The 24,162-nt window shown below is 46.6% G+C and overlaps 1 protein-coding gene across 3 annotated transcripts in view; it reads left to right on the top strand.

The window, feature by feature from the left end:
- The first annotated feature begins 6,245 nt into the window (after nt 1–6,245).
- The window catches only part of MAPKBP1 (mitogen-activated protein kinase binding protein 1), a 92,771-nt gene continuing 74,854 nt past the window's right edge, over nt 6,246–24,162 (top strand). For 2 of the 3 annotated variants that reach the window (XM_048950178.1, XM_048950179.1), the window contains exons 1-2: nt 6,246–6,408; nt 7,078–7,414. In XM_048950178.1, the coding sequence (XP_048806135.1) occupies nt 7,301–7,414 (114 nt within the window). In that variant the 5' untranslated portion in view covers nt 6,246–6,408; nt 7,078–7,300. The remainder of the gene's footprint in view (nt 6,409–7,077; nt 7,415–24,162) is intronic. The other variant, XM_048950180.1, reaches the window with a different exon arrangement.

Below are 24,162 nucleotides of genomic sequence, written 5' to 3' on the forward strand. Positions count from 1 at the left end.
CAAAGTGCGAGCTAATTGTGAGCAGAGCAGTACAAGATGGGCAGACAGGCTCAGAGGCAAACATTCACCAGTGACCTACATACCGGCAGCAGGCACTGGGGAGCATGCAGGTTGGCACCAGAAGAGTTTGCACACTTCCTTCCTTCTGGGTCCCTATGGCAGAGGCCACTTTAGAGCTGGCCCCCAGGATAAGAACTTCTGGGAAGCTGCTGGCAGGGAAAACGTTCCCATGTGGTGTTCAGGACTTCCCTGAGCCCCAGGGTAGAGCTGGAAAATGGCAGCATCCCTTTTTTTCACATGCAGAACAGCCCAAGAGCGAAAACAACATAGTTTGTATGCTCTGCTTATCCTGCCAGAGGGAGAACAAATAAAGGATGACTATGTCCTGACCTGTGTTTGGACACATGCAGAAAAACCTATCTCATGATCCTTCCGTGCTTACAACTGTCAGAAGCTCTGTCTCACCCAATCTGACCCAACATATCCTAACCTAGCCCAACCTTTTTCTGGGAAGTGGGCCCTTCTGTGACGTTACAGCAGAATGGCAGTGGCTCAGTTAGGCCTTCTGAGTGCTTTTAAATTTGTGGAGTGTGGTTGTTCTGGTCTACCTTCCCCAAACCCTCCAGCGCCCCACTGCCAGCAGGCTGAGGTGTGGAGCTATACATGTCTCTGTGGAGAAACACTGGAGGGCCCCAAGCTGGGAAGGGTGTACAGTGACTGCTCTAGGGGAAGCTTTTATCATTCCCCTGGAGTTCAATGGTAATCGTAGAATCATAGAATCACAAGGTTGGAAACGACCTATAAGATCATCCAGTCCAACCGTCTCCTCATCACCATTGCCACCACTAGTACTAAACCACATCACGCAGCACGTCATCCAGATGCCTCTTGAACACTGCCAGGGATGGCGACTCCACCACCTCCCTGGGCAGCCATTCCAGTGCCTGACCACTCTCTGAGAGAAGAAGTTCTTCCTTATGTCCAACCTAAACCTCCTCTGGTACAACTTGCGGCCATTGCCCCGTGTCCTGCTCGTTGCCTGGGAGAAGAGGCCAAATCCCTCTTCACCACAACCTCCCTTCAGGAGGTTGTACAGTGCAATGAGGTCTCCCCTGAGCCTCCTCTTCTCTGGACTGAACAATCCCAGCTCCTTCAGCCACTCCTCATAAGACTTGTGCTCCAGACCCCTCACCAGCTTTGTTGCCCTTTTCTGGACACGCTCCAGGACCTCAATATCTTTCCTGTAGTGAGGGGCCCAAAACTGAACACAGTACTTGAGATGTGGCCTCACCAGTGCTGAGTAGAGGGGGATGATGGTAAGTTCATCCTGTGCTTCACATTTCTAGAGACCAGTAATTAAGGTGAACAATGGAACAGAGATAACTCCTAGGAAAGGGAACAAGGACTTGGCATCTCTTATTTAAGCACCAGTTTGGACAAATGTGGTTTACCCATAACGTGGTTTTCAGCTCTGGATGCCCCTTGCAAGTACAGACCTCTATCCAATGTCTGACCACTGCATGTGTCCCAGTCCAGTGAGAGACAGCCTTCTTCTATCCACACATGGCTGCTTTTATCCCCATTCCTCCAATCTTCCACCACCTGTCCCACACTGTATTTTGCTATCACACTTAGTAACTCTCAGGGAGCTCCAAGGTTGGCTGCATACTAGATGCATGTATGCCTCAGGCACCAGGGTGACTCAGTGCAGGGAGATGCACAGCCTGGGCTTGAGATCTCAAGACACACATACGTGCTTTGCTAATTATATTCAAAGAATTTTAAAATGAGGACATGGATTCTTTGAAATACAGGAGTAAGACATAAGTGGATTTATTTGCCTGAGTTGAATTTTAAATGGATTTGTAATTTTTCCTTCAGGTTAGGGTACATTCATCTAATTTAGAAAATAAATATTGGTGTAACTGTGCTTGGCATTTGCAAATACACCTCTGCATCTTTTATCTTACTACAGTAACTACCCATCCTCAGTGTCACAAGCCTTTTATTAGCAGCATCTTCCTACCCTCACTTGGGCTTCCTATACTGCACATTTTGTTCTTACTTCTCTAGGTTTCTACCAATCACACATGTATGTTTTTATTTCCTTAAAACAAAGCCGAGATCTGCGATAGAAGCATATTTTGTCTGCAATCATTATTAATTGCAGATGTCTACATGACTTTTCTATAGCAACATGTAAAGAAAAGATCCTGCTGATTAGAAACTAAACATTTAAAGCCAGGTACCAGGAGCCTGATAAAAAGACCCAAGTTTGGGTTGGAAACAGCTTCCAGAAAGTCCTTTTGCTTATCCTTGTACACAATAAAGGCGAGAAAGGAACAAAGATCACTTGGGTAGAACAAGTCAACAGAAACAACTAACTGTGGGGGCTCATTCCTGAAATGCTGTATGTGGAGCTTAGGAGACCTTTGGATGTCTTGTGAAGGATCCTTAGTGCATTTTGCCAGGGCAAACTCATAGTTTGAGGAAAAGGTTAATAATTAAATGATTATTAAGTTTTCAATCATTCTCCTACTTGGAGCAAAATCATATGTAAAATATCTTCTATACAGCAAAAACAATATTTTTCTCCTTTGTTCCTTACCTTCCTATGTTTTTATATACCTACTTTGATTCTGGAGTAGACTAAAGCTGATCACCTTTCCTCTTCTGCTCTCCCTCCCCACCCAAGTGCCTGTTGTTGTAACAAGTCAACAGGTTGAAAGAGACGTCATGATCCAGCAGAATCAACATCCTGCACGGCTAAATTGATGGCCAAGAGCCCAAGTGGAAAGCAGCACCTTGGTCCCTTGGAAGAGTAGACAGCTCCTACAGATGACTGAGTGCTCTTTGTCCCCAAAGTTTCCAAATTGGAGGGAAAAATGTGCTCTCTGCTTTTCCTTTGGCTTTTGCTAAACCAGCTTGAAAGCTGCTCAGGAAAGTGGCAGTGGAGCAAAATGTCTGCACGCAATTTTTGCAGACATGCATGAGCAAGCTCAACCTATACCCTGCGCTGTCTGGAAGCTGTGACTCTGCACTGGTGTGGTGCCAGCCCTCGACTAGCACACCTGGTCTCCAAACTGGCCTCAGTTTCTCACACCAGCTGCCACGGCTTTCAGTCAGGAGCTCACTCTATTAACAGAAGCATCTGCCGGTGTCTGCAAAATATAAATCCTGTCACACCTGGGTTGTGACTGCAGCGTGGTACCGATGCGGTGGGGTCACCGAGGCATGGAACCGCTCACTAACCCTGTTATACCATGCTTGTGCAGCTCTCTGCAGGTCCACTGAGGGAACCACACACATCCTCACCACCTTCCGTTCCCTGTCAGCCCATAGGTCAGGGGAGAACTTGGTCTGTGAGGGGAACAAGTCCAATGAAACGTTTTAACATCACACCAAGGGGTGCTCTGCTGCTTCGTGTCTCCTTTCACATGCCTTTTTACCGAGACATTTTTTAAGTAGGAAAATCATTCTGATTAAAGCCACTTTGAAACTGTTCCTTTTGCTTTGAGCCATACAGGAGGCTCATGGGATTATTTGCAAGATGTTATTTCCTAGCAAAGCACAGAGGATTTCTGCAACAGAGGAAAATGTTTTCAGATATTTAATTACCTAATGCTTAAAAATAGGGCATTTCATTTACGAGGCATCTGCTCTCATTATCTGTGGCACCTCCCACAAGACTTACTTTAAGAACACATCACTGAAGAGTAAACGCCAAACACAAATGATATCATTTATTTATGATAGATTGGTTTTTCTGGAAGGGAAGAACTCACGACCTCAGAGTGAAGGTGAAAATCCTGCTGCCTCCAAATACCATTCCTTGATCTCAGTCAGGGTGCTGCCCGCTGGAGTGGGCCCTACACAAACAACAGACAAAAAAAATGGGAGTTTTCTTCTCTTCAAGTTATTTGGTATTTACTGGAGGACAGGGTGACAGGGAGAACAGCAGCCACACAGGCCAGCATTACACTCCAGTTTCAGCCAAGCTCGTGTCAGTGTAAGGGTTTTACACTAATCCTTCACAAATCTGACATTAGAATTATAAAGCCAGGCCCTTCAAGTGGTGAAACAGGTGTGCAGTAGGACTTGTACTGCAATGCCCAGAGGAAGCTGGTGATTCTTGCTTGTTTTTCCTTGGTATTAATAGGATCAAATTTAAAAATAGAAAGTGTTTATACTAATAAAACCCTACAAAAAGTTTTTTTAAAGTTGTGGTAAGATCTTTCTCTTCAGGATGAACTGAAAAAAACTAAGTGACATTTCATCTTATTTCATATAATTACAAAGAGAGTAAGCATTACTTGGAAAATTAGAACCATCGGATCCCTGTTCCAGTCCCTTTCCCATGACTTTGGAAGTGTGGTGATGTTTCAGAGGCAGTTAGTCTCACAGTCGCAAGGAATTGTAATCACACATCATATTACACTGCACTCAGCATAAAGCACCTGAACAACACTGGCTGCAGTTAAACAGCATCTCCCAGGCAGACATCTCCGCCATCCCTTGTGTGAGAGTTAGACTGTGTTTTTTGCAGCAGAAGCTTCTAATATTAAAGTATAAGCCCTTACTAAACTTATAACCTTCTTATAAAATAGGTTGCTTCTCACAATAAATTGCTGAGGCGGATACCAGCACAAGGTAGAGCAAATATTTTGCTTAAAAGCAGAAACTGGAGCGTTCTGACTAATTCAAGATAAGGCAAATCTGCAGGGTAGGCCTATCACAGAACAGAACAATCGTGATAACCTTAATCCCTAGAAAAAAATGCAATAATCTTATGAAATATTCCCTCCTACCTCCATAAAGAAATACAAGATATACTTAAAAACAACAGGTTGGTAACAGGCCTAATAGGGAAATATTCCTTAGTAACTGCATCAAGATTGCAAGCCTGGGATGCTCAGCCAATGAGTAATGAGGAGAGATGATAACTGTGTTGAGAGAAAGGATATATAAGGGTGTGTATTTCACTGGCAAGGTGCGTGTTTTTTCTCTTGTCATAAAAGAGTGTGCATCCACCACTATTGCAAATCAAAAATTGTGCTTCACTAAGGTTCTTGCTGGAGCCAAACTTACTGACTGAGAGTGTTTCTCACTTGTTGCAAAGACATCTCCCAGGTCGTTCCCTGATGTTTGTGCAATGCCAGGTCCCAGAGGGACACAGACCGGTGTGTGTTGTTAACTCCATGCCCAGCATGAGTGGTCCCACTCACCAGAACTCATCCCAGTCTGCATAAAACTTAGCACCCTTTTCTACACATCAGAATCCTGCTGAGAATGCAAACAACCACGCAGTGTCACAGAGCCAGGCACCATGGCACTGCCCATCGTGGTCACTGCTGAGGGCCAGTTAAAATAATGTACCCATAGAATTGTTTGAGTTGGAAGAGACCCTTGAAGGCCATCTAGTCCAACTCCCCCACACTGAACAGGGTCATCTACAGCTCCACCAGGTGCTCAAAGCCCTGTCCAGCCTGACTGCAAATGTCTCCAGGGATGAGGCACCCATCACCTCTCTGGGCAACCTGTGCCAGTGCCTCACCACCCTTACTGTAAAAAACTGCTTCCTCATATCCAATCTAAATCTCCCCTCTTTTAGTCTGAAATCATTTCCCCTTGCCTTATCACAGCAGACCCTGCTGAACAGTCTGGACCCTTCTTTCTCACAGCCCCCTCTGTGTTAAGGAAGGGGGAGGACTTTTCTACATGAAGAAATGCTGGTTTCTGGGCCAGAGTGGGCACGCAGTCTTTTTGAACCCCCAGAGCGTGCTTCACCCTAAATCTCCACCCTGAGGCTGCGCTCCGTGCTTGGCGGCCGCCACCTCAGCGGCGGTTGGCGGTTGGCGCCTGGCACGGCACAGCACAGCACGGCAGCCTCCCAGTGCACGCGCCCCGCGCACCCCAGCACGCCGCCGCGCGCATGGCACCGCCGAGGCGGCTCCTCCCCCCCCCCCCCGCCCGCTAACGGCCGCCGCTAACGGCCGCGCTCCCGCCTCGCGATCCCGCCGCTAGGGGCGCGCGCCGCCCCGTCTCTCCCCGCTTGACCCACGCGAGGCGCCGTAGCGCGGCCGGGATCGCGGGCGGGAGGCCCGGGGGCGGCGGGGATGCGGACGGCGCTGCGGCCGTTGGGGGCAGCGGTTGGGCGGCGCGGGCGGGCGGACGTTCGGCCCGGGACGCCCGCGGGGCCGGGCGGACGATCCCCCGCTTCTGGCCGAGGCCGGAAAGCGCGGAGCCGCCCCCTTCGCCGCCGCCGCTGAGGGAACGGCCTCCGCCCCCGCCCCGCCCGCGGGGGCGGCTCGCACGGCGGCCCCTCCTCGGGGAGGCCGGCTGCATGGGCAGGCGCTGCGGGGTACCGCGGTCGCCGGCCTCGCCGGCAGAGCGGCTCCTGGGCACCAGGTAGGTGAGGCTGCGGCCGTGGGCGGGCTCGGGGTCGCGGTGGCGGGAGGCTCCGCCGTCCTTCGGCTCGCTCCTTCTCCGTCGTTCCCCCGCTCCCGTTTTCGCACGGAAGCCGGGAGGATGGTTTGCCGCAGGCTTTGCTCCGGTCTCTCCGGCCGGCTCCGGGGGTGTGCGGAGGGGAGGGCTTTGGCCGCAGCTCCGCGCTCCTTGGCGGCGGCAGCCCCTCGCTCCCCGCTCCGTCGGCAGGGATGGGGGCTGTCGAGTACCTTTATTACCGGGTATCGCCGATCCGTGTGCGTGCCTAAAGCGGAGCTCAATTTTGGGAGTTAAAAACTCCTTCGCGTTTATTCTCTGCTTTTATTAACTGAGTGCGGCATTGTGCTGCTGGGCTGCAGAGCCCGAGGTGGAGCCAGCGAAAGCCAGGGGCTGACGGACAAACCCCATAGCGACTGATAGCGAAGTGCAGGGACGGGAACATCTTAGGTCTGCTGGTTTGGTTTAAATCTGCTAATTGGCAGTAAAATAAGGATAATCTTTTGTGAAAGCCTCCGAGAAGGAATAATTCTGCAGCCACCCTCGTTATTAAATCTTGTTTTTGTCATTTCTTGCAAATAATGAAGCTTAAAAATTGTTGCAGATATCTTACTGACCCTCGAGTGCATCTTTCAGTTTAGGTTACTGCTGATTTGATCCTCTGGAATCTGCAGAAGGAAGGTCAGCCAGCCGCTGTGAATAGCAGAGTAACAGGAGTGGAGCTCTGGAGCAGGATCGCTGAGAGATGTGTGAACACGCATAAGCACAGCTGAGCTGTCAAGTATTTCTGCCTCAGACCCGGGCTTGTTCCCTAGGCACGGTTTGCGTGGGGTGTAATATCTCCTGATACCTGGAGACGATGTCGGTTGAAGGGTCTACAATAACAAGTCGGATCAAGAACCTCCTTCGCTCCCCCTCCATTAAGCTGAGAAGAAGCAAGCCTGGGAACAAGCGTGAAGATATAGGCAATAAGGTGAGTGTTGCATGGTGCCACCATGCTTGCTTTAACTTTGTTGCATGTAGTCCCATCTGTACTGAAAATACCTCTGTGGGAGACTTGGTGTGACCAGAGAATCACACAGAACATCTGATATGTGGCTATAGTATGTTTTTTAGTTGGCAGGGTCTGAAAAGGCCTGTTCACGATGGATGGTGACTGTAAGTACCCAGTCTGAAGTTGTGCTGTATTCGAAAGCTTTTGGGGTTTTCTTCATTCTAGCATATGGAGTTGTTATGGATGACTGGCCGGAGGAACATAATGCTGTTCCTTCCTCCATGTTTTAAACTGCTACCTGGTGTTACAGGCAACTAACAATGCACAGAGACTTGTTTTTCCATGTAAGCAATGGCTCTTAGCCCCACGAAGGAATGTTCTGTGAGCATCTGGGGAAGGGTGAGATGCTTAGCAAGATGGAAAATGTGATTTGTGTCTCTGAAGTGACTGTTCAGATGGTGTTTGCATTCTGCTATCCTGGATGTGCTTTCTTCCATCTTCCTTCTCTGCATGCTTCAGACTAAGCTCTCCCTTCTCTAGGGGACGCTTAGTTTGAGGTGTAGTTGATCCTATCTGAAAAACTTGTGGCTCCTCTTGGTGTTGCAGAGGATGCCTGGCAGACAGTCACTCTCTGAGAACTGACTGGTGTCATGAGGAGAGAAGGATGACTTCTCTCCAGCTGTGGGCAGAAGAGGAGCTGGGTGGCATTTCCTTGTGCTGACAGCAGGCGCATCTGAGTCAGGGCACCTGGTTTTGTCTCTGCCACTGATTCACTTGTAACTTTGGGCAAATCAACCAGTGCTTGCATTGCTCTGTCTCCATAAATAGAAAAGTTAATCCCTCCCCCTTGTGAAGACCGAGTAATAAATAAGAAATGCTTGTAATACATGAATACAAAGTGCATTCATTTATCTCAGGACAGTAGTGCTTGGGAAGTTTGCCACTGGAGTAAGGAACGTATGTAAAACTGCAGGGGGAAGAAATAACTCTGTTTAAATGGCCTGTCCCAGCATGAAACCCTGCTCTTGAAGCTCTGCATCTGATTGGAAGTTCATGGAAATGGCTCTTTTTTACTGAAGAGCACAATGCTCCTCTCTTGCCACAAAAGAGAAAAACCTGCTCAGCTTCCTTGGAACTGTCTAGAGGAGAGTCCTTAGTGCTGGTGCCTGGCCTGTGTGTGCGTGTGCATGCATGCACTGCATGTAATGCAGCCTGGGTGCTGCCGAGGAAACCTGCTTTCTGCCTGTTACTGAAGAACAGGTAGTTGACTTGTACTGTGGGAACAGCCAAAAGCTGCCATACCACCGTGTACAGGGGCTCTGAACTCCAGCACTGTGAAAGGGAGCTGAGTTTGGCCTGCTCAGTTTCAGAACTGGGACTGCTGCTATACATCCCAGGCCTTCTCTGATACCTGATTTATTTATTTTTTTCTTTTTTGTTGTTGTTGTTGTTCTGCCTTGCATATAACTTTTGGAAGAGCTCCATTGTATCCATTCTGCAGTCAGGGCTGTCTTGATTCCCTGGGGACATGATGGATAAATTCCACACCATCGAATTAGATTTTAAGGGCTGGGTTTTGTGTCTTACTAGTGAGAGCAGCTAATTGGTGAGGGAGTTGGCTGGTAAAAGCATGAAATGATGAGGCGTTAGGTGCTGGTGTTGGTTTCCCAACTTGGTCTGTTCTGAATGTCTCTCAGTGACTTTGTCGGCCTTCTTTAAATGGGCAAAGCAAACAAGAGTGGGCCCTTTAACAAAGATCCAGCAGAGGTGCTTCCTTCACCTATTTGAAATCTATGATGGTCTCTGCCGTGCATGTGCTCCTCTGCCTTCCAAGGTGAGAAGCAGTTCTCCTATTCTGAAATAGCAGTAGAAGATTCTGTTGGTCTGCAATTTAGAACGAGTGTAAATCCTTGGGACTGAAATTTGAGTCTTGCAGATGTTTCTCCTGAGGGATCTTTGCTGACCTGCAGGAAGAGCTTCTCCTGCTGTTTTTGTTTCTTGGACTCTCTGACCTGCTCTGAGAGGAATGAATGAGGTGAACCTGGCAGTATGAAAAAGTCTATGAAATATGCAGCTTTGGTTGGTCATCTCTGCTTAATGCTCCTTTAGTTATATGAGATGGAGCAGGACTGTTGCCTTAGATTAATGCATGAAAGCTGATACTCTGCATGTGGGGATGTAGGCGAAGAACAAGCTTTCTTCACCTCTGTGATTCTTCCGAGTCTTTCAGGCTCTTTTTGCAACTAGCCACTCACTTGAAGTTGGATAAACATCCCCAGCAGCACTGCCTTGACTTCTGTGAGCTGTAATTTTTTTTTTTGCTTTCTTTTTCTTTTCCTATTCCTCAATTTGTGGTAAGTGTCCCTGCTCTTTCCTAAATAACCCTTGGGCTGTGTGAGTGCTGTCAGGCTGTCTCTGTGGTTAGGGACGAACCCCTTGGGCAGTTGGTCCTGCTGAAGAGAAGCTCTGTGGAATTTGGCTCCTTTCAGCCAAAGCAGTCATGTACTGCTGGTCTGGAAGGGGCAGGCTGTGGGAGCCTGGCTCTGCAGGGATCTGTTCGTTCATTGCTTTGGATGGGGGAGTGTGGGTAAGTACAAATATTTTGCATGAGGGCTGTGCAGGACATGCTATGTGTTACTTGGGAACTATGCAAGAGAGAACTTGTTTTGTGACTTTTATTTGGACTTTTTCCTTACCTGTAATTAATGCATGGTTCTTCCATAGTCCCCAAAGGAGATCTCTACAGAAGTGAAATTAAGGAACTTGCACATAATCACGGATATTTAAAAAATATAATAAATAAGGGAAAGAAACAGGAGTTTCCTAAATAAAGCTTGTTGACAGACTGGATACAGTGTCTAGTTTTATTGCTGCTTTTTGAAAACAACTTCTGTTTTGTGGGAATTTCAGTTTCGGTTGCCATGTGACTAGCTCTGTGTTTAGACTTTTCTTTGTGACTTTGGATGTGTTAATCCATTTTTCCTATCCTCTCCAGAACTCCTTTTTTTTTATGTTGAGCCAATATGGTGGCTTACCTCTAGGCCTGCTGAGTGCTGCGATTGTGGCATATTAGCATGGAGTCTAGAAGCTAAAACTTCCTTACTGAAGTTGGTTGGCTTGTGTAATTTCTGGAGGATTACTAGCCTTTCCAGAAACCCTGCTATGCATCTGGTCACCATGCTTGTGATTCCAGTAGAGAGACAGAGTTAAAAACTGGGAACAGAGCACCTTTGCTCATGCTGCATGGGAAGCAGTGACAGGACAGGAGGGAAGCAGGGCAGATGTGAGCCTCTCCTGTTGCTAAAATGCCCTGGTTGCTGTGAGCACCCTGCAACTCGGCAACAGAAATCTCTGCTTACTGAAGTAGCGTGCTGGAGTGGGTACAGTTGCTGCAGGGAACATTCATATTGCTAAGCTCTGCTTGCATCTTTTTATTTATTAATGTGGGGAAGGGGGTGCTTAAGCAAACCTGATCATGAGTGTCAGTGTGAAAACAAATTGTTACAAAATCTGCTTACAGATTTCTCCTTAAGAGTAAACCAGAGAGTCAAAGAGACATGCATTTGCAGCTTATGTCTTTGATCTCTCCTGCTTTCTTCTAAGCTAGAAATATTTCAAGTTGTAAGTTTAGAGTAATGCTTTGAGTGAAACCTGAAATTTCCCAGCAGGAGGTTTCCAGCACAGGGTCTGTTGTACTGTGGTTTCCCCTGCATCAAATGTCATGTGAACATGTGTCTGGAAGACTTGTTACTGCTGCATGGTGCAGAGTTGGACTGGATGGCTGCAAAATCTTTCTGAGAGATTTTGTTCTGAAGATGAGACCTGTGCTACTCCTAGTAGGATGGGGCTTCCTGTCCTCTGCTGAGGAGATGTCTGTTCCTATTGCCAGCCTGTGGTTTCCCGTTGGCTTGTTGGCATCTCCCTGGTAATGGCAGGGAAAAATCACCAACATGTCACTGTCTTACCTGTGAGTGAAGTGGGCATAGGCACGGATTTATGACAAAAGCAAGTTCTGTGGCATCTTGACTGCCCATTCCTGATGTAGTTCTTCTCCAGCTCCTTAGTTCCCCTGAGAAGCTGCAGGGTTTGCCTGGGACCACAAGCCACCCTTGACACAGGGAATACAGTACTACTTCTGGCCTGCCTGTAGCTTCCTGCCTTCACTGCCCAATACTTTTTATGTGAAAATGTTGCAGCTTTCAAGATGAGTCAGTTCAGGCTGCTACTACTGGTCTTAACTGGATCAGCTGAAAGTTGCTGGGCCTGAACTGGAACAGAACCAAAACACACATGTGTAGTTTGTACACATAAGTGGTATATATCTTCAAAAATCATTGCCTCTTATTAAATTGAAGGTGCAGCTGAGGCCTGTTGCAGAGTACAGTTTGTTTTCGTGAACAACATGGTTGCACCTTTGCAAAGACTGCTGGCTTTCTCACTGGCAGTCTTTTCCAGCTTTGGGACCATTAGAGCCAGTAGTGCAGAGGAGAGGATGTTTCTAGCCTAGATCTGGCCTGCTGTTGCTGTGCCTGCTTTACTTTAATATCCAAGAGTGTTGCTTGACCCCAGCTGATAGCTGGAGATCTCTGCACAGCTCTGCCTAAATGCACTCAATTGCTTCAACAGCTTATGGGCTGCCATCCGGAGATAGAAGGGATTTTGTGTCTGTCTCTAGTCAGGCTTATAACAGTGCCTCTTAAAGCAGAAGACAAAGGCTGATTAGCCTCTCCATGGCCAGACCTGTTCTTCACCATCTGTAGGTGGTGTCAGTAGAGCAATCGAGAGTGTTGGAGCTCAAGGGCTAAATCCTTTCCGACTGAACTGCTTTGGTCCCTTCTGTTTCATCCTCAAGTACATCGTGCTCAGGATGATCTTGTGTTTGTTAACAATTACATGCATAGGTTTTCCAGGCTACATTTGTTCATGATTACAGGGACACTAGACTCAGTCTCCTGGCCTAAATTGGATCCTACCGTGAGTGTTGAATGCGGTTTATAGCCATGAGGCCTGTCAAATCCAAAGCCTTTCTGCTGTTGGACAGCAGCACCAATTTGCCTCTTGTTCTTATGGCTACATAATGGAGTGTATAGCGATTTACTGTGTATGGCTTTGCACCCTGCAGTTGTATCCATGAAGCACTGTGATCCTTCCTGCCAAACCTGAGACAGGATTGCTGGGAATATTCCACCCTTCTGTCCACCTGTACATAACATGCTGTCTTTTATCGTGAAGGACAGCAGAAAGACCCACACAGAAGTGTGGGAGTGAGGATTTGCTAACAGCTGAGTTGCAGCTAGCGTAAGTAACACAAATCAGATCTCTTGCTGAGTGGGCTTACGTGGTGATTGCATCCCTTGGGTGGTCACGTGCTGCTTGCCTGGTTGGCCTCTCAAAGCTACTGAGGTCTTGAATTGCACATTCTTCATCTCGATCAGATCAGCTGGGTATTCTGAGAAGACACGTGGGACTTAGAAATCTAACCTGGCTGCAGAGTCCTGTAAGCAGGTTTTATTCTGTTCCTGCTGTGTTGGATAAGCCATGTGCATATAGATTGACAACCCCCTTCTGCTTGAGGGCCATTGTTCTGCAGCAGGCTGACACGTGTTTTGCCAAAGGCCTGGCTGGAACAGTAAGTAGGAGGGCAGAACTCAGGGCTGGTCAGTGGTGCTGCAGGTGGTGTATTTACTGCTTGCTGATCAGAGCAGTTTTTCACCTCAGCATGCGAGGGGCTGTGGGGAAAATCATCCATGGTCACAGTGGGAAGAGATTTCTTCCATGGTGAACTGGCTATTTTCTTATCTGCACTTGCAGTGTATGCATCTGTGGCGTATCACCTGGTTTGTTTGCAAAAACAGTTGGGAGTCAGGCCAGGCAGAACCACTGTTTGTTTTTGTGGCATAAAGGGTCTGCAGACACTTGGGAAATGGCACAGTCTAAAATGAGATAAAATGTATATTTATTACATTTGTTCGGTGAAAAGCAGGGCCTCACCTCCATTTCCAGCCGAGGCACTGGCACTCAGCATTTTTTTGGCTTGGCAGAGCTTGCTCCTGTTCATCTTGGGGGAGAAGTTGCTTGGTGAGCTTTGGAACAGATTTCTCTCTGAGACTGAAAGCAAATACCATGTTAGCTAGTCTTTGGCTTGTTTTATAGTAGTCTCTTGTTTTGGTGTTTGGGGCAGGGAGTGGTGCTTACATGGCCCTCAAACGGTGCTTAGAAGAATGGACCCTGATATTAGTGCTGAGTGATCCCAGCTAAGGTCTGAATAATTTGCTAGTGCCAAGCCCAGTCTCAGACACTTCAGGCTTCTTCTGTCTGCTGCACCTCTACTCACACAGCTGATGCTTCTAAGGGTCCCTGTGCAGGTTCAGCAGGGTTGTGGTGTGCTCTGCTTTGGACTCCAGCTCCACACTTGGGCTGCTCCCTGTGCCTGAAACCTTGCAACTCCGCTGAGGCTGTCCCCACTAAAGAGTGACTCCTGCAGTTCAGAAAGCCTCCCAGTGTTTCCTTTCCTTTCATGGCACAGGTTAGCTTCACCCTGAGCGTGTCCGTGTGTTGTGCTATAAAATACAGCTGAGGCCTGTGGCTGTTGTGACCAGTGGTTGGTCTGTGTCATGTGAGCAGTCTTCAAAAATATTAGTACAAAGGTGAGTCACTGTGTTTGAATGATCATAGGCTACCCGAGCATCCCATCTTTACTTTGCTTCAGTGAGTACTGAACAGATGTGACGAAGTAGACCCAGCCCAAAACAGTTTTAGGCTTTAAGAAGATAAAATGCCCCCCATTTTATTTTTTGGGGGATAGGGGGAGAGGAAACAATGCTTTTCCTACACAGCTATGGCTCCTAACTTCCACAGGAAGTCTGAAAAGCAGAACCAGACATTGAATCTTGCTCCTCTGAGGCCAAATCTTAGCCGTTGCTGTGAACCCCAACCTCTTGGAGATTACCAAGGATGTTTCTCACTTCTCCCACTGGAGGCCTGTGTGTTCACTTAGGGTTATTTGCTTAAAAGTCCCCAGGTGATGCTGTTGGAAATGCTGATTTGATTCTGTTGTTATTAATGATTTCAGTAGCTCTAGCAATGATTCCAACAAGGCACAAGCAGATGAAGAGCCGTATGAATTAGAGCTGTGGAAACCCAAGTAAGCCTTGTAATTTTGCTAACATCCCAGGAGACCAGGACTGTTGTTAGTTACTGTGGAGAAACTCAGATTGAAAATAGTGCTATAGAAAAGTCTATGAACTGCTGGTGTATTTAGTATTTCAAAGCCAGAGGCATTAAAAGCCAGTCCTGCTTGCTCTGCAAAATACGCTATTAAGATTCACAATTGTTCAAGAAGAGTAAGATGAGTTAACAACTATTATGAAATTTCTTACCTGATGGAATTAGAAAAGTGCCATTCCTTCATTACAAGTGCTACTCTTACAGTGATGGTCCTTTAATTTCTGCCCCTCCCAAACACTTTGCATAGTTAGGCTGAAGCGTCCCCCAGCATGGATCCAGAGAGACTCATTTCCCCGCAAGAAAGCAGCTTATTGTAGGTTGAATTTGTAACAGAGACTCACAGCATTAACAAATGCCTGGAGAGCAGACGGATGGAGTTCTTGAAAGACAGGGAAAGACTTTATGGCAATGGATTCAGTGGAACAGATTTGTAAAGCCTGCTTTCTCCTCCAAGTAGGGACAGTGAAACACGGTTCTGCCTGCTCAGAAACCCTTCTCTGCTGCCGGGTGGGCACAGCACAGGGAGCTGATGGGTGAAGGGCTGTGAAGGGCTGGCAAAGTCTCCTGTGCTCAAGTGTTAGCCTTTGAGCAATCCTGCAGGCGCTGAAATCTGGTGCTTACCTTTTGAGTAGCACAGAAAGAGCCCTGTGCCTTTGAAGGCCTGTTTGTACTAGAGGTGCTTTCATTTGAAGAAAAACAACCAAAAAAACCCCGTGACTTTGTTCCAAAGGAGCTTGAGTTCCTTGTATGGCCCATAATGCGATCTAGGTGTAGAGGTTGCAGGCTGTCCCTCAAAGAAATGGACAGTACCAGCCAGGGGGCTGCTTTTTGCCAGTTGAGTTGCATCAGTATTGGTGTTTTTGCTGCAAGGCTGGGCTAAGAGTGATGTTCTTCACTCTGCTACCCGACGTTTCCATGCTGCTGAAATGCGTTGAGGCAGCTCAGCCTTGGAGCAGAGCTGTGCAGTTCTGTGATGCAGCTCATGGTTTTGAGCTCTGTGCTCGGCAATTCGGACTGCCTCTGTATCGTTTCTCCCTCAATGTAAAACAGACAGGATACTTATCCACTTATTGCAAAGTGTTTTAGCGCACAGGGGTTTATGACTGCTGTGTAAACTCCTTGCATTTGGCTCTTCTCCCAGTTTTGCACTAGATACGGTGGTCCCAAGTGCGGTTTTGCGTCTCCCGGAGGTGCCCGGGACGCCCCGCCGTGTCCCGCACCTGCCGCAGGGCTCAGCACGGAGTTCCCGGTACGCAACGTTTCGCTGCAAGGCGACAGCATGCAGAGCGGCCGGGGGCGGGGCTTGCAGCCTCCCGTTGCCGTGGAGACGCAGCCGGCCAATGCGCGAAGGGGGGGCGTGGCTACCTGACTATGGCTCCGCCCCCCCCCCCCGCGGGTTTAGACGGGCCATGTGCCCGGTGCTGCGGATCTGGGGCTTGCGTGGGGAGCGTGCTATATGTGCGTGCCCCTGGTGAGCCTGGCAGGTAGTTGGAACTCAGGTTTGGGAAAAAGCAGCAAGCTGAACCACCAGTCCACACAAATCCTCTGTAATTTGTTGAGAGTCTCTGTCATCAGGCAGTGATTCTGGGTGGCAGCGGCTGGGGTGTCCTGGCTTTCAAGTTCACCGGCAAAGCTGGAGCAGAGCACTGGTTTACACTGGGTAATAAAGCTGGCCTCTCTGGCAGATGATGTTGAATGAGGTGTAGCTGGCAGCTTTCAGCTCTGCTTCTCTGCCAAGAGAAATGAATTGCTTTTGTCACTTTGGGAAAACTTGCCTCTGTTGTGAAACAAAAGGGTTTTACAGAGCACCCAAAACCTGGGGAGCTCCTGAGGTAACCAGGAGTGGGGTAATACTGTTGAATGAGAGTCCTGGGAAGAATAATTGTTGCAAGAAGGCATGTAATTTTGCTGCCAGTACTTTACAGAGGTTTAAAACAATTGGGAATACTCATCACCTACTGCCTGGAGGTTTGTTGGCAAGCTGACTCTCTTGGTGTTTTTCTCTGGCACTTGAGGCCTATGGTACAGGGAGGAGCTGCCGACCTGCCCTAGCCACAGCCCTTGGAGATGAAAGGACTGTGCCAGTGGAGCCAGGACTTGGTGCAGGCAGGAGCTGGGGGTCTGCCTTGGATAGCGGGGAAGGAGCTGGAGTCTGCAACTTGACTGGGAGGTTACTGGAATTGGGATGCTCTCATGGGACGCAGTGGCAGAGCTGTAGCTTATCAGTAATCAGCATAAGCTGCTGAAGTGGTTTGGGCAGAAAGAAGGGATTAGAAGCAAAACCCGTTATAAAACGTCGAAGTGGGTGATTTTCCTTACAAGGGAGGAGTGTTGCCTATGGGAAGTGAAGGTATTGCTGCCTGTAGGATGTGGCCACCCCTTTGGCAGAGGGATTTACTTCCAGGCCTGCCTGCCTGGATTCTGACCCAAGCCCTGCCTTCCTGCTATCCAGGGTGATTTAATTTGGATGCCTTGTATCCCCAGAAAGGAAAGTACTGTAAACAACTGCCAAGCAGGATTTTGTGTTGTAGAGGATATTTAAATGCTGGGGCCTGGCTGGATGGTAGTATGAGTATGTTTCTATTTTTCTACATGCGTGCGTGTTTAATAGGAGGAGCATACTCTTCTGTTTGAGTGTTCACTACTTAATGTGCCTGTTAGTACAGTAAGTTACCCCCTTGCTCTATAGAGAGACACTGATGTTGTGTTACAGCTGTAATATGCGTAGAGTCTTGCACAACTCTGTAATGTTTTTACAGTGATGATGACCTTGAAGGTTTGAAAAAAAACACAACGAAAAGCATGTGCTTAATTGTGTGTGAGGCAGCGTGAGTTGTTCCACTTCACCCAGTGGATGAGGAGATAAGTACCTCTGTGGCTGATGGCAAGATCAGTGTCCATGTATGATGATTCATCTCTAGCACAAGAGATGTTTGCATGCCTTATATGTATATTATGCAGTTGTCTTTATGCAGTTGTTTTTGCCATCTCAGCAGCACTTTGTCTGCTTTTCCTGGTCACATTGCTAACAAGTTCTGCAGAGTTTGGAACAGAGAGACTCTTTTGTTGAATCCCATCCACTGAGTGAGCAGTCAACCAGAGAAATTCTGCACTGTTCCGTTTTCTCTTTGTACCCCTATCACCGTCCCCAGAGCGTGGAAATGGTTTTCCCCTTTTTCCCCTGTCAGAGGCTCCCAAATGGAACCTCCTGTGATCCAAGTGAGATGCTGGCCTAATGTGTAAATAGGAATGAAGAACCTTTATAGGTATTTCTGCAGTGCTGGTTATGCTTTCCTCCTCTTTTAGAGTCAAATCACATTGGATTCAGACCTAAGAAGAGGCAAAAGGATTTTGCTATTTTTCATTTTTGTATTTGTGTTATATTTTTGTGGGATCCTGTGGGTTTGTACCATGCACCTCCTTCACCTACATGGAGCTGGCTCCATGAGTCCTGTGCCCTGCCCTTGTTTCAGGCCCTGAGTTTGTGGTGCTTGGGCTCAAGTCAGACTTGTTAATATATGATGGCACTGCAAGTATATTCAGTACAAGCAGGGGTTGCAAATAGCACTGTACAAAGCTGACTATTGTCCGGACCATAAGTTCATAAGATTACTTTGAAATGCAAGAGGACCCTGGCAGATGCTCTGTGTATTGCATGTCTGCCCTTACACTGTCACACGCCCTGGTCACTTCTGCATGGTCTCTTGTCAGTCAGACACTGTATCCTGGTATGATAGGAGCTGCCTATAAACTTACAACTATAAATCTGTTGGGACCACAGTGGTAGTCTGTCAGTGCTGTGCAGGTGGCAAGTGCTCGATTAGCTTCTTGCTGGATAATATGTATTTTTTAATTTTATGCTTCTGGCACAGCTTGTGTTTCTGCCGTGATAAAGCCTGTTTGGTCACAGTGGAACAGCTAAGTTGACAGTGTTTATGGGACATTCTTTCCAATTGCTGTGGTCTAAACACATGTACAGCAGCATTGAGTTACTTCTGCCTGGAAATAAGCCATAGAGCTATATATAAATTATATTGGAACTGCTGCAGTAATGTTGTTGATATAAATATAAGAAGGGGGTAGCACCAGGGCTTCCCTTCCATAGAGCTGGCTCAGGAGGAATTCCCTGTGCCCCATAATCAGTTGAAAAGATGGGGGAAGGTGGCTGAAAGCAGTAACACAATATTGTATGGCCAGGCTTCAGGAAAGAGCGTGAAACTCTTAAGTACTTGGGTATGAAGCACTGGGTTCTTCTGTGGTGATTGCTCAGTTCTTCTCTCTTGTGGTGTAACACCTGCCAGAAATCCCATAGAGTTCAGTTCGTAGTGACCTAAGCCACAAGTTTGTTCTGTGACTCCGAAACAAACGCTCCATTTTCTTTAACTCTTTCTGGCTGGCATTTCCTCACTCCTGTTCCTGGGGAGGTCTGGGCACTTGTTTGCCCTGGTCATCATGTTGTGGCGATGTCTTGAAGTGATGTTGATGTGTGGCTGGGATTCTCAGATGCATGGGGATGTTGCTGTCAGCTTCTGAATCTTGTGAAGTATCACTGCTTGGCACTTTCCCTAGATGGTCTGAAAACAAGCTGCCTCCTATAGTTTCTAAATACCTGTCTGGTTCTTTGTACAAAACTGGTTAGTAAAAGTCTTTGCTTGGTCAGCATGTGCTGATATCTGTGGTGTTTTCTGTTAATAATAGATTTTTATCTCGCTCAAAAGAAATGTAGGAAGTGACCACTGTAGAAATAGCAAAATGTGCTGATTATGTGGTTTTAGTCTTTGCTCATGGCTGGTGTTATTTTCCATCTTTGAACTGTAAGTGCTTGTTTGTCTTGGCTAACTCGTAAACAGATCCTTCCAGAATCACAGAATGGCTTTTAGGTTGGAAGGGGTCTTTCCAGTTCCAACCCCCTGCCGTGGGCAGGGCTGTTACCCACCAGCTCAGGCTGCCCAGGGCCCCATCCAACCTGGTTTTGAACTCATCCACAGCTCTGGGCAGACTGTGCCAGTGCCTCACTACCCTCTGAGTGAAAAATTTCTTCCATAAATCTAACCTAAATCTCCCCTCTTTCAGTTTAAAGCTATTCTTCATTGTTCTACCACTATCAGACTGTGTAAAAAGTTTTTTTAAGTGCTTCATTTCAGTTATCAAGTCTGAGATGACCTAAGAAGATAAGAGGCACAAAATTCAGAGGTAGAAGTGAAGTCTTTTCTTAAAACAATTGTTACAGAAAAAGCAGCAACATTGTGGATGTAAATAGCTTTTTGGGGTATAGTGCTCCATGAACAAGTTTACCATCAATCCATTCTGCTGCATTGCGGGGTGGTTTTAGTCAAATGATCAGCCTTGTTTCATCCTGCTCTCCTATCTGGCTGGTGATGGGGACTACAACCTGGCATCACACATAATAAAGCTGGTCTCCAGCTGTAGCCTACTACCTAATTGCAGTGCATACAGTAAGAAACAAGTAGAAACAGTGCAGAAACTTTGTAGCTGTCTTTTTAATTTTGGTGGAGGACATGAAACAGTTTGAGCACTGTTTAGGTAGGCTAAGTGGTTCAGTACAAATGACAGTGAATGGGGATGTTTTGACTCTAAGCATCACTTTGCTGTTCAGTCTTACTGCCTGTCCTGCAAGTGCTCATCTGCTTCTTATTATCCTTGGACAAACATACTTAAGGCCAGTAGTTCAGGTTATTTCTGAACTACATGTGTCACTCCGGTATTTTGTGCAAAGTCACTGCTAAATGTTTCTGGGTAGGTGAATACATCTGAAACTTTTGACTGGAAAGATGAGAATTGAGAGTAATGACTTTTTGCTAAGAGTGAAGGTCCGTGATCTTTTTTTTTTTTTCTTCAGGTTCTGCTTTTGGCAACAGAAAATTTTGCTAAGAGTTAAACACATAAAATCAGAAGCACTTTGTGAAGCATTGAAGAAAGTGCAGTTTGGTTGTGTGCCTGGATCTGTGGCTTTCTGAATTTCTTGACAAGTGCTGTAAAGAAATTGTGGTATTTTTTTTATGTTCTGTTTTCTCTCCATATGGCAGGAGTTCTAGGTGGCAGCATAAACAAAAAGGGGTTTTAAGCCTTTGAATAAAATTGCTTCCTCTGAGTGTGCTTTTACTTCCTCAGTTCTCACGTTTGACAATTCTACCAGTTACTCATGCTTCTGAACCTCAAGTATAGAAGAGAGACCTGCTTTGCCAGTGTTATGTCTTGTGTTTCCAGGTTTTCTGCACCTGGATAGCAGCCTGTGCCCTTTTCCTTTTTGTTGGGTTACCTTTGGCTTCTGAAACAAGTGAGCTTGTGGTTGGACTGCTGTGCCTCTCATTTAGAGTCTGTTTCATTCAGAAAGGAAACTGAAGAGGCGCTTGAGGAAAATTACAGGCAGAATTGATTGAAGGCCAAAGAATGTAGAGAAGGTGAAGCGCTCTAAATAAATGATTTATTGTGTTTGTTTAGGAATGCTTTGTAGCTGTCTTAGTAACTTTTTTTTCACTCAGTGCTGTTTTTTGTCTAATGATGTTTTCCTCTGTGGGCATGGGGGGAGAGACAATAGGGTAATGCTTCTTGCTGCTGAATTGCATGGGGAGTTATTCCGATCTTTAGGGTGTTGGGTCTAGTCCATGAAATCTGTAACAAATCCTTATTTTTTTGGAAAAACTAAGCCACATTCTGCATCTGAGGTAGGTATACACAGAGTGACAACTGTCAGCATGCAGCAGCGTGCATCTTTGGAGCAGAAAGCAGTGGTGGTGCTCTGGGGAGGGAAATGGATATGCTGGGAGCCTGGAGCTCCATCAATGTGGTGCTCCTCTGCAGCTGTGCCTGAGCAGCTTCCTAGAGTGGTTGTAAATTGGGCTTGTAAATTGTCTTTCTAATGCTTGTGAAATGCATGCTGAACCAAGTGGGCCAAACGGCGAAACAAAGTTCCTGCCATATCTCCTGCTCATTTTTACATCAGCAATTTCTCTTAATTATTCTTCGGGCCTTTTTGGTTCCCCTGACTTAAGCACTGGGGCAGGGACACCTCAGCGGGGTACCTAGAAGCATGTAAGGGTTGTTGAGGAAACAGTCAAAATCAGTGCTTGAGCAGTTCTCTGCTGTTTGTTTTCTCAGTCTTTGGCCCTTGTTCATATGGGTTCTTCCTGCTGGAGGAAGTTGTCTCCTTTCTGGCCAACAGGAGAAATCTCTTGGGTGCTTGGTAGGCATGTTGGCTAGCAGATGTGAAGTGCTGCTTAATTCTAGTGTGCATAAAAGGCTGTTGATGATAAAGGCTCTCTGTAAGAAGCTTATTTCTCAGGGCAGAGGGCAGGGAATGGAGGAAGGGATTGCAGAGAGCCAGGCAGTGAGTGGTAGCTCGGGGGTAGGGAGGGAGCTGGTGACTGCTTCTTTATATCCTGATTGGTGTGGGAGAAAAACAATCTCTTATGTTCCTTTGATTCATTTTTAAGCATTCTTTTACATTTTTGTCCCTAATCTCAAGCAGGAGTGAGGTTCAGCATGGTCTGAGCTGCTGGAACCTGCGAGGAAGTTAAGGTTATTCCCAGCTCTGCCACTTGTTTGTTACACAGTGATTATCAAGACATTTCTCCTCAGTGTGTGGTTTTGTTTTTTTTTTTTCTTTTTCATCTAGTCCTCTGATATCTGGTTATAGATTGCAAGCTGTGTGAGAGTACATGTTGCTGTGAACACAGGACACCTTCCTGTTTGTTGTGACTTCTCACAAGTAATGTGAAACAAACAATGCATAGTCCAGAAGATGTTTAGAGAGAGATTGAATGCTGATCTCTTTATGACCTGCCTCTTTCCATGTGAATGTTGTCTGCATGATAAATGCTGTGTACTCCTTTTGTATTTATTTTCCAACCTTGGCATCTTTTAAATTGCTGATATGAGAGTTTTCCTTTTTTTTTTTTTTTTTTTTTTTTTTTTTTTTAAATGTAATTTAAATTTGCTTACAGCAAAATCATTTTCTAATCTCCTGAGGATGTAAGAATTTACTTTCCACTATAAAGCCACTGCAGTCTTAGGGCAATGCATGCGTGGGAGGTCAAGGTGCCCAGCCCTGAACAAGTTCTGGTGTTGAGGAAAGAGCTGCCAGGTGCTGCAAGGTAAGCCCTGACCTCCCGTGGAGGACAGGTAAGGTATTGGAGTATAGAAAGCTCGAGCTTTTATCTTCAGAGCGTCTCTTTAACTCTTTCCCAGAGACTAAAGTATGCTGCTTGAAGCTATCCCCTTCTCTGAAAGACCTGATGAGTTGCCCTTGTCCCAGTGAGGGCAGGGTATGGACAAGATTTAGAATGATGGCTCAGAAATGGCAGTTGATGACTTCTTAGGCAGAACTGCTGTGTAAATCAGTGATGAAGGATAAAAAATCAATTGATTTGGCATGACATGTTGTGAGTGAATGAAGAAATCACAAATGAATTATGAGTGTCTCCTTAGACAAGCTGATTAAGATGCTTTCCTTCACCCTATATTGTTTACTATTGTAGGAACAAGCTCTGCCACCACATCTTTCCCCATGTCCCTACAGACCTGGACAAACAGTACACAAATGCTTTTAAACCAAAAATAAATGCCAGTGATAAGAAATGCAGGAAACCAGGGACAGAAGTTTCAGTGTGGTACTTTAATGAAGTATTTTTCCTGTTCTGGTTTCCCTCAGCAGGGTTAACTGTGAGGAGGGCTCTTGGAGCCCTCCCTTTCAGTGTGTCTGCCCCGTGTCCATGTTTAGTTTGAATGTATGTGTTGTTTATAGAGTTCAGCACGGAGTGATTTAGGACTGAGCTTCTCACCACGGCGATATCAGTGTTGGAAACTCTGTGTTACGGCCCATGTGTTTAACTTCCCTGGAGTCGGGAGCTATGCGAAGCTGCCGCAGTTCCCTTGGAGCGAGTGCCTGTCCTGCAGTGAAGCTGTGGACTTTTAACTCCTGGCTGTTTGTGTTTAGGAGCGGCCCAGCTCAAGGCTGGGGCTCTGGGGTGGGACTATGGTAGAGCTGTGGTGGGAGAAATCCTGCCAGCCCTTGCCTGAATCCCTGTTTGGCTGTTTTCCTTTCCCTTGTCTCTCCTATTGTCAGCACTAAACTCTGTGCGAAACAGAGGGGAAAAGGACTGCCTTTCTCATCTGGGAAGTGATGATTAACGGTGATAAACAGTGACCCTTTCACTTGGAGAACCGTTTGCTCCTGCTTGATTTCAAACCCTTATATGAGTAACTGAAATGCTGCCCAAGGGAGCTGTAGTAATTTATTTTTTATTTATTTTTTTTTCACATTTTCCTCTTACTGAAGCACTTTCTTTGCCTATGTTCAGGCTTTGTGCCTGGATTTGGAGAAGGCTAACATAACACTGTCACAAAGTCATCCTACTTACTTTGATCTCCACTTTTGGGACAGATTGATGGGGGACCATTGCAAGTCTTCGCCTGTATTTAATCCTCTCACAGATACTTCTCCCTGCTAGGGGAGGTGAACTGGTTCCTTTTTCTACTAA

The sequence above is a fragment of the Lagopus muta genome, chromosome 6 (assembly GCF_023343835.1).
Source record: "Lagopus muta isolate bLagMut1 chromosome 6, bLagMut1 primary, whole genome shotgun sequence".
NCBI lineage: Eukaryota > Metazoa > Chordata > Aves > Galliformes > Phasianidae > Lagopus > Lagopus muta.